Below are 17,323 nucleotides of genomic sequence, written 5' to 3' on the forward strand. Positions count from 1 at the left end.
TTTCCTTTTCTTTTTAATTTTTGGACTCTTGTTTAGTGAAGCACCCGAATGATAGTGGCAACATAATTGGTAAAAAATTACCGATGAAAGGGGAGAAGAAGAAGGAGGAAGGAATATCTCTATGATAATTCATTCAAGGTGCATGAATAGGGTTTGTGATGACGAATTTGTCATTGACAGTTTGCAAAGTTGTTTCTGTTGGAAGTGAAATATCTGCAATTAAGGTGATCAGTTTTTTAATAATTTGGCATTGTGATTTTTTTTTAACGTGAATGATGTTGTTTTGTGTTCCGAGACTTTTTTACCAATCAGGGTAAAAAAAATTTCAATTTACAATATTAAAGATATATTTTAAAAAATTATTTAAAAGGGAGTAAGTCCTAACCGCTGTTAGAAGTCGTAACCTGTTACGATTTATTATTTTCTTAAACTGAAATCATAAAAATATTTATGATTTGAATATAAATCTATTTTTTATGACTTTAAAGTCATATTTTTTATAAAAAAAAATAACGAAATTCGTAATACAACAACAACAACAACGCCTTATCCCACTAGGTGGGATCGGCTACATGAATCAACTTCCGCTATGATGTTCTATCAAGTACCATACTTCTATCCAAATCATTAAGTTCGAGATCCTTTTTTATAACATCTCTTATAGTCTTTTTGGGTCTTCCTCTGTCTCGAATTGTTTGTCTTCTCTCCATCTGCTCTACTCTCCTCACTACAGAGTCTACCGGTCTTCTCTCTACATGCCCAAACCACCTAAGTCTATTTTCCATCATCTTCTCTACAAAATCGCTGGTCTTACCGCAGTCCGATAAAATTTTCCCTTTAGCTTGATCGGTACCTTTGCATCACATAACACCCCCGATGCTTTTCTCCATTTCATCCATCCTGCTTGAATGCGATGATTCACATCCCCTTCAATTTCTCCATCATCCTGTATTACAGACCCAAAATATTTAAACCGTGTGACTTGAGGGATAATATGGTCTCCTATTTTCACCTCTGAGTTAGAAACCCTCCTTCTTTTGTTGAACTTACATTCCATATACTCCGATTTGCTTCTGCTTAGGCGAAAACCATGTGTTTCTAGAGCTCGTCTCCAAGTTTCCAACCTCTCATTCAACTCCTCCCTCGACTCTCCAAGGAGGACTATGTCATCTGCAAAAAGCATGCATCTCGGCGCTATCTCTTGGATTTGTTCCGTGAGAACATCCAGAATTAAGGTAAAAAGGTAGGGGTTAAGGGTTGACCCTTGATGCAAACCAATTGTGATGGGAAGATCGTCTGACTCTCCACCCTGTGTCCTAACACTAGTCGATACCCTATCATACATATCTTGGATAGCTCGAATATATGCAACCCTAACCCCTTTATTCTCTAGAGCTTTCCACAAAATCTCTTTAGGCACTCTATCATACGCTTTCTCCAAGTCAATAAAAATCAAGTGCAAGTCTTGTTGGTCCATGCGATATTGCTCCATCACCCGCCGTAATAAATAGATCACTTCCATGGTCGACCTTCCCGGCATGAAACCAAATTGATTCTCAGTAACTTGAGTCTCCTTTCTTAATCTCCGTAATGAAATTCGTAATATTTTATACAACTTTAAAGTTCTATTTTATTTTTTAAAAGGTTTACGACTGTGGTAAACGTAATTTTTTATATATAAAAAAAAACTATTTTTTTTGCTATTTAAAGTCATGTCGTAATTTTTTATATATAAAAAAACTATTTTTTTGCTATTTAAAGTCATGTTTATGTTTTGTTCACCTATTTTCTTTTCCTAAATCTATTTTTTTTAATTTAATAGTATTTATGGTTTTATTTTTATTTTAAATAAAAAAGTTAAAAAATATTTAAATATATAATAAATAATATTAAGTTGATTTTATTAGTATATTTTTTTATTTTATTTGATATGTTATTATTTTATTTTAATATTTTATTATTTAAAACATGTTATATATATATTTTTAATACAGTTTACTTTAAATGTTTTTTATTTAAAGTTTAAATATTTTTAATATAGCTGTTACCACTTTTGAATTTTTGGTTAATTATTTAAAATATACTCCTGATCGGTACATTGAAATTTTTTTGCCCCTGGTAAAATTTGATGTTCCTTTCTTTACTACTGTGGAATTCTACCTCACTGGAACTGGAAGAGATCCAAATCTGAATTACATTTTCAGTAAATCAATCGCTAATGTTTGCAACTTCGAAATAAATAGGATTCTTGAAGTGTATAAAGGGTTTGAAGAAGTGTCCACCCTGGTTGATGTGGGAGGATGTACTGCGCAAAATCCCCACATGATGATAATCTCCGAGTACTCTACAATTAAGGGTATTAATTTTGATTTTTTTCCAGCTGGTATATATGATGCATGAAGGTTTAAGAAATTATTTTTACCAAAAATTGGATGCCGTCTAAAATTGTATGAATTAAGGGATACAGCATTTTGGTGGAGATATGTACAATTATGTACCACAGTCCACAGGGTGATGCCATCATACTTCTAAAGGTTAGGAAACACTTTGTGACACTTGAATTTCATATTTGAGAATGATTGGTCCATCCAATGGTATATCTTGTCAACTCAATCTTTATTTCTTGGACTATATGCAGGCTGTGTGCACAAGTTGTTTGCCGTGCGTTCTCTGCCTTAGGAATCATTTAATTTCACAAATAAATTTACTTTAGATTAAAAAACAGAGCTAGATAGTTAGTTCAACTGCCTTTTGTGAAGCCAATAAAACTACCAATCAGATGTTTCTATCTTTGCAGCTTAACCTTTCAAAAATAACGTTGAATTTCAGCTGAGCTATTCTTCTTTACAAGTGCTATTATTCCATTATTATTGGTGTCCCTTTAGTTTGGCAGCACATCACCTAAACATGTATTTATGCTTGAGGATTTGAATTTATTAAGTGTTCTCACCCAGTCACTAGTCACTAGTCACTAGTCACTAGTCACCAGCACATGCTTCTTATTAAATAACATTTACTTATTTGTATGATTATTAGTATACTTTATCAAGTCTTTTTCTGTGTTTTTAGTTAGAAATTTCCGCTTTGTTATTTAAATTTATTTCATTTCTTTTTTCCACCTTAACACGGTTGCAAGTTTATTTTAAGCCATGATTATTTTCGTATATCAATTCATTAAAGGGAAGAAATTAATGGGGGAGGTAGATAGAAGAAGAAGCATTCTATTTCCGCCCCTCTTATTTAATCGCATACTCACTTAAAAGAACTTGTTGCTAGCTATTTAACCGTGACCCATAGAATTAAGGAAATTCGAGTCACAAATCAGGCAGCAATATCTTTCTAGCTTTTATATAACCAATAAAATCACTTTTTCTTTGGTCTTAATTATATATAAGCAACAATAATTAACTTTTAACTTATGTAAGATTAAATTTCTTTTATATCCTTACTCACTCATTTGATTATAAGTAATAATTTTATTAAATGCCACCATTACATATAACATTTAAAGTGAAGGACTTTTATTTTGGTCCTAAAGGCACCCACTAGGACTATCCACCAACCACCATAGGTAAGTTTTGCCTATAAAAAGGACACACTGGAGAGCAACTAAGCAAGCCAACAACACATCATTAACCAAAAAAAGATCATCAAAATTAAAAGAAGCAAGTATGGGGGAATCCAATGTCATGACCAAGACTGAGGATGGTGCTTGTCTGTCTGCAATGCTGCTTAGTACTAATCTAGTGTACCCTGCAGTACTGAATGCTGCTATTGAGCTCAACTTGTTTGAGATCATTGCTAAGGCAACACCAGCTGGTTCTTTTATGTCATCCCATGAAATTGCTTCTAAGCTCCCAACACAACACCCTGACCTGCCTAATAGGCTTGACCGCATGCTGCGTTTGCTTGCTAGTTATTCTGTTCTTACTACTTCCACTCGCACCACACACCATGGTGCCACTGAAACAGTTTATGGACTCTCACAAGTTGGACAATACTTTGTCCCTGACGGAACTAGGGGCTACTTGGCTTCATTCACAGCATTTGTCTGTTATCCACCACTCTTACAAGTTTGGTCAGTGATTTTAACTCCTATATACGTATATCACATAGAGGACAGGTGTATGTATGTATGTATGTATGTATGTGTTGCATTTTGAAAAGAAAAATAATCATTATTGTCTTTGGTACATTTTAAAATGAAAGAATCTTTCTTTGTTCCAATGTTCTTAACTTCTTTCCAGGCTGAACTTCAAGGAAGCCGTGGTTGATGCAGACATTGACTTGTTCAAGAAAATTCTTGGAGTAACAATGTACCAGTACATGGAAAACGATCCAAAAATGAACCAAATCTTTAACAAGTCAATGGCCAACTTGTGTGCAACAGAGATGAGTAGAATACTTGAAATATACACTGGATTTGAGGGAATATCAACATTGGTTGACGTAGGAGGTGGCAATGGACAAAATCTAAAAATGATAATCTCCAAATACCCTTTAATTAAAGGAATTAATTTTGATCTTCCCCAAGTGATTGAAAATGCACTTCCCCTTCCAGGTAGCCTATTATAGTGTTTTATGACAAATATATCAAAATATTAAATGATATGATACTTCTACTTTCAGTTTTAAACTTTGTCAAATTACTAATCAGAAAAAACCAAATTTTGTAAGGGATTGAGCATGTTGGAGGGGATATGTTCGCAAAAGTTCCACAGGGTGACACCATAATACTAAAGGTTAGAATACATAGTAAACACCTAACTATATGCATCTAATCTCATTGTTAAGGTGGTAACTCTTATTTTTCTGTCCTTGATGATATTGTTGTAGGCTGTATGCCACAATTGGTCAGATGAAAAATGCATAGAATTTCTAAGGAATTGTCACAAAGCATTGTCTCCAAATGGGAAGGTGATTGTGGTGGAGTTCATATTGCCAGAAGAACCCGAACCAACTGAAGAATCCCAGCTTGTTTCCACTCTTGACAACCTCATGTTTATCACTGTTGGTGGAAGGGAAAGAACTCAGAAACAATATGAGACTTTGTGCAAGCTCTCTGGATTTTCAAATTTTCAAGTTGCTTGTCGTGCCTTCTCTAGTCTGGGAGTGATGGAATTTTACAAATAGCTTAGAATTGTAAGATAAAAGTACTAAGAGCAAACTGATAATAAAGACCTTCATGTGAGCTCAAGTCACCACTTTCTTGTTGTACTTTCCTCTTTCATGTGATGTAATGTTTATGAGTATTAAAATAATTTGGGTTGGATTTAAATATATTTTTTGTCTATATAATTTCAGTATGTTTTTTAAATAATTATTACAAAAATAAGCATGTAAGAGAACTAAAAGACTTTAAATTAATTTATCTTAAAGATGACTTTTAAAATAATTATTATTATTTTAAAAATGGGATCTCACCAACCAGTATAACAAAAAAATAGTCTCATAATCAATCTAGTCACTCCAGAAAAATCAAGACATCTCAAAATTAGTGATAACCAGTTGAATCGATTCAAAATCAGTGCAAAAATTGGTTTGAAGTGATTTTTTCAACTATTATTAATTTTTATCTTCTAATAGTTTAGTAATTTCTAATCATTTATATTTTTATAATTTATATTATTTTATTACTTAAATATTATATAATATTTTAAAAAAATATAAAACAAATTCAAAAAATAAAATGATTAGATTGTAATTTCATTAGATTTCTTCATCATCATAATAATAATAATAATAAGTTCCTTCAAGTTTACAAAAATATATTTAATCCAAAATGATTTCATACCCCATTAATATACATCAAAATTGATGTAGCATATACTTCTTAAAATATATATACACATGAAATTATGAATAATTTAATTACTATCTTATTATTATCTTTTTTATATAAATTTTGACATACAATCAAGTTATTATATAATTATAATTCAGGATTGATAAAAAAAATACATTATATATGAAGTTATTGATGCATATCCTGAATTACATGTGTTTCTTCCACATTGTCAGTTGGTCATTGTTCAATTCAGCCACCATTCCATCTTCAGCTACATTAAAATAACGGCCATGATCAATTGACGAGTCCAATGGTATGTTTGGTTTAGAAATCTACATCGCAGTTAACAGAGAACACAGAATTTAGCCAAAAGAAATGCTCTGCTTATTTCTCCAAGACAAATATGATACGTACCAGTTTTTACCTTCTCCTGTACATGCATATAATTGCTACTATGCAGTACACCAAGGAATTCATTTACAGCTCTTACCCACCTGCATGAGTGGAAATAATTGCTCTTCATTTCCATTATATTAGTGGCATCTTGATTGAAATTTAGGTCATAAAGTGAATACTAGTACAACATCAACCAACCAAAGAATGATACAATTAGAAATTAGAATGTCACAATAAACAACTCACCCCCCAAAAAAAACGCAAAAGGTTATTAGATGTGAAAAAAATAGAGAAGGATGTAGAAGAGTACACATGTACCAAAGATGAGATGCAGTTATCCCTTCAAAAAAGGCAAGATGTCCTCCATGTTTTACAGTAGCCAACACTATATTTTTATTTGCCCTATCAAAAGAGAAGTACATTAAAATTGGTGCTAAGGTAATACAGGAGAAAGCAAATTAATTAGAACCAATGAAACAATAGAGCAGCATACTTGCATTCATCCCAAGGAATGGCTTCCGTTGTACAGATTGGATCATCCAAAGCACTAATACAGAGAAGCGGAACGGAAACAGATTGCACATAAGTAGAACTACTGCAGCGTCTATAGAACGTATCCACACTCTAAGGAAACAAGTTCATTTTGATTAACCAATACAAGGAGGTAGAAAAAGAGATAAAACAAGAAAATAGAAGATTACAAAACTTGGGTCATACACAAGTACCTCATACTTAGCAACAACACGGGTGGCATGGTCATCAAAATCCCGAACAGTAAACGACTGCGAATAAAAAAAAATACATTCACACATGATTGGTAAAAATTTGAAAACTCAATAAAAAAAATAATGACTATAACATTTAAAAATGTTGTACAAGTATTTGGCCTCCAAAATCATCACGCATCATTCAATCTCTTGAAAATCTATATGCTAAACTTGTAATATTTGGACATTACCGCTAAAAAATAGTACAAAGAAGAGTAAGAAATAACAATTTTAAAAAAATGGCAATTGCTAGTCCTAGGTCAGTAACTTAAATACTTCATAAACTTCCTGCATATTTCTCACTATTAGTTTATTAGAAAATAAAACAATAAAAAAGTAAATCAAATAAAAGAATGAACATAGACTAACATCATAAAATGTAGGATAACCACCTGATTTGCATATTATACTGATAACAGTAGCAAATAGTATTAAATTATAACGAGTAAGGCCACCTTTTCTATTCCTTCCCAATTAGCATTGCGAGAAAAGTGAGACTGGTGTCTGCAATGAATGTTGGTAAAAATATCAAATTAAGTCAAGTACTTCTTAACTTTCCAGTTTCCTCGTTGTTTGCATTTGAAGATTTGAATAGATAACATAAGAGCTTATCAACAACATGAATAAATTCAACTAAAAGAATGCAGACATACAATTTTGCATAATCTTGAAGTCCAAATGCAATCGCTTTGTCATAAATTTTCTGCACACGCCTACGGCGTATATATCTGTCCCCTATCTACAAACAAGAAACAGGTAAAATTTCTAGCAGAGCTTGACCATGGACAAAATAAAGAACAATTCAAACAAAAACATGAAGATCAAAGAGGAAGTTAAACTCAATAAAGCTCTATATTAAATAATTTGAAACAGAGTCTTGTGAAACTAATTTATAAGCTAGTTAAAGGAGTTTATAAGTTTTCTGAGTGCCATACCGAATATACTCAAACATGGATGAAGAAAAAAGATTGAAACAGAAAGTTCAACCAGAAAATCAACAAAAAAAAAATTCATTGAATGGATGGATAATTTGACAACCGAGGAAAAACATTTTATAGTTTTTGACTTTTTGTTTAATCAAAAACATTTTTTGATAAGAAAAAAAAAGGACACATTTATGGATGGATGATTTGCCCTTTTATTATAGTTGCCTTCACCGCTTCGGGGACCTGATTTTTAAGCGACATTGCAAATTTTAGACCCCAAACTTGAATTTTCAAAATATATTTGATTATTTCGTTCGATTTGTATTATTTCCAATTTCATACAAAATTAATTTCTGTTCTTAATTTCTTAAACTAAATCCATAAACAATTAAACTGAGTACAAATTCAAATGACGGGCAGATTGTGATGATTTTTCGTAACATATTATCCACATTAACCAAAGCCATTTAAAATGCAACATTTAAAAAAAAAGTCTCTTAAAAATCAAAATACTAACCAAAAGGTCCCAAGGAGAGCAAACAGCAACAGCTCCGGCAACAGGAATATTCTCACCATCCTCACCAAGATATTTAACCTACAAACAATGATTGAATAAAAAAATGCAGTGCCAAAACACAACTCCACGCATTAGTGAGAATAAGTTAATTGTGTGCAACTTTGCTCTAGTTTGAAGGGCAGATAAAATACATACGTATCAACGATCATAAGTATTAAAACAATTTTCAGCATTAAGCCATTAACAGAGGTGTTTTAATTTATCAAAACAGACAGTTAGGAAACCAAATGATAGTTTCCCTATAGTGTATTCTTTAATTATATGAGGGGGGTTCTTATGATCTAATCAAGATTATTCGTGAAATAGATCTTAAAATGATTGTAATTGGTAATTTTCACTCGTCACAAAACTGAAGAATTAAAAATTACTGAGGAAAGCAGGGCAGATTGACGAAGAATGACTCAATCAATTTATGTAAACTAAAATAGTTTGAATATTCAGTGCGAGGTGATTTTTTTATCAAGCTATAACCAGGATAGAGCATATTTAACAATAAAATAGAGGTCAAAATATGGAGAAGAGAAATGTCATACACTGATACACATCAATTAAGTTAGTTGTTCCTTGGTCCTTGCTATATGTGGCACCTAATGATGTACTTATGAGATTAAATGGAAATTTATGCGTTTAGATCAGACCATTTTAAACAAACAAATTAATTAATTAAAAGTGGTTGTTTCTTCATTTAAAAACAAAATAAAAAATATTAAAATAAAGTAAATTATTTTGGAGGGAAAAAGGCAAAAATCTCAAACAAAAATGTTGTAGCATTTTTCTCAGAAGGTAAGAACTTTTGACCCCACGAACCCCCTCCCCCAAAAAACGAAAAAAGAAAAAAGAAAACACTGAAAAAAAACCCTATAAATATTGCATAAGACTCAAGCTATGAACTTACCAGAATATTAGCTCCAATACTAGTTCCAACAACAAACAGAGGTGCCATGGATTTCTCTTTATGGAGATAATTAACCACTGCGCGGATATCCTCAGTCCATCCAGCATTGTAGGAAAAACCAGACTGAAATTATTTATTATTTTAATAAGAAAAGGCGTTACAAGAGGAAGAAAACTGTCAAGACCATAACATGAAATTGATATACAAATGCAAAACAATCCCAATATTATAATAAAAAGGAATGCAATGATTTTCAACTACAAGTGTTAACTGTTACCTCCCCACATTTAAGATCTATTATCTAACCACGATTGCTTCCTACAGAAGATACTATGAAAGGGGTAAAGGCAATCAAACAAGCACGCCCTTGACCCTTTTACAGTTTTCAACCGATAGATATTTCTAGAACCTTTTTTCTTGACATACAAATAGATTGGCAAGCTTTGTCTTGTCTACTCGATTTGCTTATTCATACACCACATACAAACAGACCCTTCACCGAATAACTTAAAAGTGATTTAGCTGCTTAAGGGAAAGTATAATATAAAGGCTGATCAGTGGTTATGGGTATCGACAGCATTCAAGTTATGTTTTGAAAGTGTATCAACCCCTTATTTCTATATATTTCTAGCTTGCAGAAAAACTAACCGTGATTGAAACACCTCCAAAACCTCGGTGGTTACAGATAACAACCTTCCATCCACGCTTTGCAGTGTGATACGCAAGATGTTTGATATACTATCAACATGAGAGCATGAAAAGAAAAAGGAAAAATAAACTGTAGGAACTAAGACTTCATTACAGTATAAATGAATCTCCTAATCAAAATCAAGCGAAAATTTGAAAAATAATGAATATTCATAAGGATACAAGGAAATATTTATTGTCTTTGATGATTAACGATAGAATAAATTAATAAAACAATAGTGTTCAATACACTTTCCTATTTTTACGACTAGTATAAGGGAAGCAATTGTTCATTTTAGCATTAACACCTCAGCATGCATCAAATTTCAACCTGACGACTAAGCTAGGGAGTTTTAGCTGGAACTATATAAGTAACTAGTATATAACTATGAGGACAATGATATTAATACAATCAAATTACAAGCCCTGATCTAGCAGCTGTCAAGTAACTGCCAACAGAGTAGGGATAAACATGTGATTTTCCCCGATCCCCATTTAGTAGAAAAAAAAATCAACGATGGAGACAACATTAACAATCAGGCATACAAGAACTAAATTAAAATACAACAGACTGTTACATTGTCATCTAATCATTAGATTGTTGACTTTAGTAATATCTATTTTTGTTCCGGCATAGACCGTTCCTGGTTTGGGAGACCTAGCCAGAGCATTCAAGTTTGTGTGTGTAATCCCCCTAGTCTCTAGGTCAAGGGTTTTTTTATTCTAGTCTCCAATCTCAATCTATCTCCATGATGACCATTGAGCATCAAAGCGGACAATGCCTCACATGATGAGGAGATCCTAACTATACATGAGGATTTGAGGTCGTAACAACTTTAAAAGTAATAATATAGTAATTATCAATTAGTTGAGGACATAGTAAAAATATTCTTCTTTAGTCCAAGGGTATATGAAAAATAAAGTCAAAATAGAAACAGTTACTTGAGACGAAGAGTCACTTGTGAGGCCAGGAATAACTACAACAATGGGAACAGATTCATCTTCAGAAGCAACATCACCAGAAACTGTAAAATGATCAGACACAAAAGTCATAAAGATCAACCTTCTAAATCTAATTCGACAGCTATCACCAAATTAATTAAATTAAATAGGCATGTTCGAATCTATACTAGGAGGATATAACTTAGTTGGTTGAGTAAGGATGCGTGAGTTGTTATAAATGTCCTTGATACTATCTTCGATTCTCACTGACCAAAAAAACACAAATCTATAATGAAAAATACTCAATACTACCATGAGAAGTGGATAGCCAATCCAAGGCAATGGTTTCGCCATCAGCAGTGCTAAATAATTGCCTGAAAAAAATAATTAGCAACTTGAATTTAGAATCATTAAATCAATCAAGAGGTTTAAATAAATAATGATAGTAATTAAAAAGGGATTGGAATACTTGGTGTATTTCAAAGGAGGAGGCCTCCCGAAGTAGTTCAAGAAAAGAGTCTGGAGGTGAGGGCTGCAGAGCCAGGGCGTGGCGAAATATCTGCCGTGAAGAATCTTGCACTTGGAAACGACGGCGTTGAGAATGCTAGAGGAAGTGTTGTAGGAGAGAAGCACAGGGGAGCCTGAGAATCCGGAGAAGAGGTCTTGGAGGAAATAGAGCTCGAGGAAGTTGTAGAGAATGGAGAAGAGAATGAAGGCTGCAAGGAGAAGGTAGTGCCAGAGAGGGATAAGAGAGAGAACTTGGAGGAGAAGCCAGTAAGCGTTCCAAGAAGAATCTGCTTGTAAGCAATATTGATCCATGGAAAACAAACCTGAACAAGAGCGGGAAATGGAGCATCGCGTCAACGTTTCATTCGGGTTTATAATTCCACCCATATTCAATGCAGTAATATTTTGGTTTTAGTATATACGGAGTATTTTTTTAAAAAAAACTTTATAACATAAGATCAAATTGATTTTCAAAAAAACTTTAATTTAACGTTAAATTGACTCTTATATTATAATAATAGAATGATGTGACAAATTTAATCATACAAATTTGTTATACTTTTTATTCGTTCAGAATTAAATTTAAAATTTTCACTGTTCCACATTTTAAGGATCGAAATATTTTTCCTTTTTTTTGAGAGAGGGTGAGAATGGGGAATCGCCATTATTGACCTTGGGAAATGGGAACATAACATTTGTCAACTTTAAAAAATGTAGCACGAATGAAACGAGTTGTCGACTTGTCGTAATCGCAGCGGCAGGTCCCATACGTTCTATCAGAAAAATTAGAAAAGAACCAGTATTTTGGAGGTACTACTGTACTTTTCAGAAATTTGTTTAAATGTTTTAATTTGCTTTTAAAAATTAAAATATTATTTTTTAAAAGTTTTAAATAAGTAAAATAATTACAACCAAAAATAATAATATATTATTTTAAAATAATACTACAATATAAATACCAAAAAACCTATATAAATATAAAAAAAATCTCATTTATTAAATATAATATATAATTAGCTTTCGTATTTTTTAATGGTTTCTTAAAAACATACCTAATTCAAACTTCACCAATTAATAAAGAAATTGTACCTAAAGCCCGTAATACATTATTCAAAAACATACTGAGAGGACTTGGATTTAGCATAAATTAATAGTCTATCACATTGTAGCAAATCATAATTTGGATTCCAAGTATTCATGTTTAATATTGTATCGTTTTTTAACATTAAAAAAAACATTTGGTGTTCTAAACAATAAAATCCCTTAAATTAATGTTTCTCTAAACGAGTATATAATAACTAGTAAATTAAATATAATATATATCGATTTTCATACTAAATTTAACTTAATATACTAATCAAATTAAAATTAGTATACATAAAATTGATGTATAAAATTATTTTAAATTTTAAATTATTTTTAAACATTATTATAAAGATAAATTTTTTTACAGAATTATAAAGATAAGTTAAAGGACTAAAAATCTAATTTAGCCTTAATTATAAAAACAGCAAAAAAAAAACTGAGACTGTTTGAAGTGGGAGTGGCCCAATTTGGATTGCAGGCCCAGTGGCACTCTGACCCAAAAAGCAAAAGAAAAAAAAAATCTTAGATCTCTTTCTCCTTCTGCAATCAGCCGCCGCAGAAAAATCAATTTTTTTTCTCTTTAACTCTTCCTGCCTCGTCACGGAAGAAATCCTAATTTCTTTCTCTTTAACTCAGTCTGCCTCGCCGGAAGTTGTATAACGCCTCTGTGTCACCGGAAAACTTAAAATTCGACGCCTCGTCGGAAAACCGGCTGCTATAGCGCGCGACCACCGAATTTTCTTCGCAAGTCAGATCCAGAAACAGCTATGTCTGGCAATTCGAATTGCAGTGTTTACATAGGTAAGCTATTTTTTTTAATTTATTTGGAGCTTAGTTCAATTTTTTGTCATTATTGAATTTTTTTTTTTGTAGTTATCTATATTTCTTAGAAATGTTCAAATAGATTACCTGATTGTAACATTTTGTGTATTTTGTATATCATGTTTATAACTTATGCATGTGATAGGAAAATTTCCTTAGGTTTGTGACAAAATTAACTAACGGTCAGTTATACATTTGTTAAATCATTCGTCTTTTTGGGCTAAGATTAACTTTGTTTGCAAATGTGAATCGTTAAGAGTTTCATTTAGGATTATCCATTTGAACTCTGTCATTTTTTAGTCTTTTACTTTGCTTTCTCTTGCAGTCCTGCTTTCCTCGTGTAGTTTGGAAAGGGTGTTACAACTTAAACTGTTGATTCTAGTCACCATTAAAATAATTTCTATAACTTTAGCAGTATTATAATTATAACAATAACAATTATCCATTAGACTATTGAAAATATTAGGAACACTAAGGGCATATATTTGAACATTGTCAAATGCCAATTAAGTTTGTTCATTACATTGTCTGCACACTACTATATCTTTGTTTGTAGGGATCAAATACTGATAGGAACTTTTGTTGTGTAAAGAATATTTCATCAGAAGGAAAGAAGGGAAGGAATATTCAAAGGAAGCAAAAGAAGGGCCTTAGACAAATTTATTGGCAAACTGACTAGAAACAAAGGGAACCCTACAATTTCCGAAGTTGAAAATAATTCTCCTCTCCTAAATCTATTTATTTGATTTCACAATAGAATGTAGAAATTAATACAATGAGCTTGCCCCAAAGCATGCCTTAGGGTTCAGGTCTTGCCTTGAAAGTTTCACTATTTATTTCTACCAGCTAGAGACATCATAGACCAACAAATAAAGCATACTGCAAATAGCTTTTTATTCTATTAGAAATGAAATTTCAAGTAGAGAGGAAAGAGGGAAAGTACTGTAGGAAGAAAATAAGATAGCCTTTAAAGAGAGAGAGATTAAATTTCTGTTTATATTTAATTTGCTGGTGGGATCATTAATAAATAGATTTCCACTCTAGCTGTTCTTCTGTACCTATGTCATGCTATATTCTAAGCATGAAGAATGAAAGTTTTGCTTGCTGATTTGGTTACTTCTATTTGACTCAGGCAATCTGGATGAGAGGGTGACAGACAGGGTCTTGTATGATATATTAATTCAAGCAGGACGAGTGGTAGACTTGCACATTCCTAAAGATAAGGAATCAGAGAAACCAAAAGGTTTTGCCTTTGCAGAATATGAAACTGAAGAGATTGCAGACTATGCTGTCCGGCTTTTTTCAGGCCTCATAACACTGTACAACAGAACACTTAAGTTTGCGGTGCGTTCTTGACATCTCTGCTTTCAATCTGTTCACAACTAGATATTTTTAATCTTTATTTGGAATCGGTGCGTTCTTGACTTCTCTGCTTTCAATCTGTTCAGAACTAGATATTTTTAATCTTTATTTGGAATTGTTGAATGAAAATTTAGCTTTATTTAGTGGAAGTTCGCAAGATCTATACATCTTGGTTTCATTTAAAAGGTTGAAACCTAGAAAAACAGAACAGTCTATTTTTTCTGTTTGCTGTACATGTTAAGAATAGGACGAATTTTATTCTCTGTTTGGTATATTCGAAAATAGAACAAAAAAGGATATGTGGTTAAACAATAGTACTTTTTAGTGAAAAGAAGAAGAATTGAACGGGATTAATGTGTTGTTTCATTCTGTCGACGCACCATTTGCAAAACATGAGTTTTATTCTATGTTTGGTATATTTGAAAATAGAACAAAAAAGGATATGTTGTTAAACAATTGTACTTTTTAGTGAAAAGAAGAAGAATTGAACGGGACTAATGTGTTGTTTCATTCTGTCCATGCGCCATTTGTGAACCTTGAGATGCTTCCAAGTATCCAACCATACATTGGGACATCATATAACAGGGGCTTCATCTTGATTGCTGATCCATGTAATAAATAGTAATTGAAATTTTAGATTTTTGTCCCAGTGTTGAGTTTTGTTAATGACATTTATAGTCTGCCAATAAACAGATATCTGGGAGAGACAAAACTACCTCTAATGGTTCTACAGCAATTGCCCCCACATTAAATTCTTCTCAAAGACCAAGGCCATATCCTGTGCCTATAAACAATTCAGAAAATTTTCAGCACCCTGCTAGGCTATCAACTCCTGATCGATTTTCAGATTATCCAGTAAATAATTCTCAAGGTAATGTATTCAGTTACTCACCTGCTAAAATTTCTTTCACGTCTAGATTGATTTTTTTTTTTTTACTGTAGAAGAATCTTACTAGAACATAGTTTAACTCTTGCTGAGCAATTTTGTTTTTTTAAATCCGATGCCAGTTCTTCCTTCTCGTGTAACTGACCAATCTAGTGGGTATGGATCTCACTATAGTGGCAACAATTATGAATACAGCAGGAGAGCTTTTGGGGCAACATTGGATAGCATTAGCCGTTCTAGGTCACGCCACTTTGATAAAAGTAGCCCAATCTCTTACCCATCTTACTAATATTTTCCGAAAATCAGTGACTGACTAAAGTTTCATAAAATATTAGTCATAAGCGTTAATAGAATGTAAATGGGAAATGTTCAATATTTAGTGGAATGCATATGCTTCAAGCAATGTCATTGTTGTAGGTATACCTATGCACGTCGCTCTCCAGATGGGTTGCTGCTTACAAACTTAATGACTGTGGTTTCCTTAGTGAAGAAACCTTTATATTTATTTCTGTAGGTTGAACTCAAATCAAGTACAGATTTCTTTTCTCTTTCCTTTCTTTCCTGCTTTGGTTTTAGTGTGATGTGGTTTTCTCATGCAACTTATCATGTTGCAAAACTATCCAACATTTCACTATACAGCATGACAAATTTAATCAAATTCCTATGTGGTATTGATTCCTAACGGATATGAGCAAGCTGTTGCTCTGTTTTTCCTTTATGACAATGAAAATTATTCCAAAGCAATTTTGTTCGTGTAAAACTGCACAGTATATTGAATGGCACAACTCGGAAACCAAACATCTTGCCGTGATGGAATACAATACTTTCATTTTGGCATGTGCTCACTTGGAATATAGTATTATTGTTACGTTTTTGCTCTTTTCTAAATTGTGTGATTCTTGAAGGGATTCAATTTTGATTTGTAAGTTCTTGGTGTTCACTTCGTGATGCCATACTGAAGAGGTCCACTGCACCATGACTGAGGCCTTTGTTGACTTACCTGATTTTATTGTCAAACAAGGGAAGGGCCACTATTCCTTTGATGCATTTCTCATTGGAGCAGTTTGGTTGCAAAATTATGCATTATCTGGTTCGTTTCTTTTGCAGAGTAATTATGAATGGCAGAAGAAACAATTTAGCATTCAGAAATTTCCCCCAAGAAAGCGTGGAAAGATGTTTTGGCTTGAGAAAATATTTTATTTTAAGTACAAATGTTGCTTTTTTTAATGATTTGTAAATGGTAAATAACATTTTGCTGTTTTTATCATTTTTTTATAAATAATAGATAATAGATAATAAATTTAAAAATAATGATACTCTTATAATTATTAATAAATTAATTAACTTTTGTTTTCTCAAATTATGTAGGCCGCCGTTTAGTTTCGCATGTAAATTCTCAAGAATCTCATAATAAACTATTAACAATTTTTTTGAATTATGTGAATATTTTAAAATTTATATATAATTCAAAATGTAAATTAAAAGTAAAATATAAGAAATATTCTTATTACTAAACAGTGCAGAAATTGTCCTTACAAAGTTTGAATCTTAGTTGGATATTGGATAAGAAATAAATTGTATTTGGAGGCAAATACTTTGTATGTATTTATTATTTTCGATAAAGATTAACCATCACTTTCAATTGGAGTTTCTTTGTATCAATACATGATAAGCAAAAAAAA

At 32.2% G+C, this 17,323-nt stretch overlaps 3 protein-coding genes across 9 annotated transcripts; 2 read left to right on the plus strand and 1 right to left on the minus strand.

The window, feature by feature from the left end:
- Positions 1-3,596: 3,596 nt before the first annotated feature.
- Positions 3,597-5,280, plus strand: LOC114401317 (isoliquiritigenin 2'-O-methyltransferase-like). Of its 2 annotated transcripts, none has more exons than XM_028363812.1 (4): positions 3,597-4,129; positions 4,248-4,561; positions 4,678-4,742; positions 4,837-5,280. In XM_028363812.1, exons 1-4 carry the CDS (start codon positions 3,672-3,674, stop codon positions 5,131-5,133), a joined length of 1,134 nt encoding a protein of 377 aa, XP_028219613.1. In that variant the 5' UTR covers positions 3,597-3,671; the 3' UTR covers positions 5,134-5,280. The 2 variants fall into 2 exon arrangements, with proteins under 2 accessions (XP_028219613.1, XP_028219614.1); XM_028363813.1 differs by having other exon boundaries at positions 3,598-4,078.
- A 526-nt stretch (positions 5,281-5,806) lies between these two features.
- LOC114401316 (phospholipase ABHD3-like) lies at positions 5,807-11,894 on the minus strand. 4 transcript variants are annotated; one of them, XM_028363811.1, is made up of 14 exons: positions 11,809-11,894; positions 11,448-11,694; positions 11,291-11,352; positions 10,979-11,061; positions 9,998-10,087; positions 9,350-9,472; positions 8,395-8,472; positions 7,605-7,690; positions 7,407-7,455; positions 6,910-6,966; positions 6,678-6,808; positions 6,503-6,586; positions 6,213-6,282; positions 5,807-6,120 (listed from the first exon to the last, which is right to left on the minus strand). In XM_028363811.1, exons 1-14 carry the CDS (start codon positions 11,870-11,872, stop codon positions 5,995-5,997), a joined length of 1,350 nt encoding a protein of 449 aa, XP_028219612.1. In that variant the 5' UTR covers positions 11,873-11,894; the 3' UTR covers positions 5,807-5,994. The 4 variants fall into 4 exon arrangements, with proteins under 4 accessions (XP_028219612.1, XP_028219609.1, XP_028219610.1 ...); XM_028363808.1 differs by having other exon boundaries at positions 11,448-11,885; XM_028363809.1 differs by having other exon boundaries at positions 5,808-6,059; positions 6,203-6,282; positions 11,448-11,885.
- Positions 11,895-13,101: 1,207 nt separating this feature from the next.
- Positions 13,102-16,385, plus strand: LOC114403910 (splicing factor 3B subunit 4-like). 3 transcript variants are annotated; one of them, XM_028367138.1, is made up of 4 exons: positions 13,102-13,372; positions 14,526-14,737; positions 15,434-15,626; positions 16,059-16,385. In XM_028367138.1, the coding sequence occupies exons 1-4, from the start codon at positions 13,339-13,341 to the stop codon at positions 16,106-16,108; spliced, it is 489 nt and encodes a 162-aa protein (XP_028222939.1). In that variant the 5' UTR covers positions 13,102-13,338; the 3' UTR covers positions 16,109-16,385. The 3 variants fall into 3 exon arrangements, with proteins under 3 accessions (XP_028222939.1, XP_028222937.1, XP_028222938.1); XM_028367136.1 differs by having other exon boundaries at positions 13,104-13,372; positions 15,764-16,385; XM_028367137.1 differs by having other exon boundaries at positions 13,106-13,372; positions 15,449-15,626; positions 15,764-16,385.
- Positions 16,386-17,323: the final 938 nt, after the last annotated feature.

The sequence above is a fragment of the Glycine soja genome, chromosome 20, assembly GCF_004193775.1.
Source record: "Glycine soja cultivar W05 chromosome 20, ASM419377v2, whole genome shotgun sequence".
Lineage (NCBI taxonomy): Eukaryota > Viridiplantae > Streptophyta > Magnoliopsida > Fabales > Fabaceae > Glycine > Glycine soja.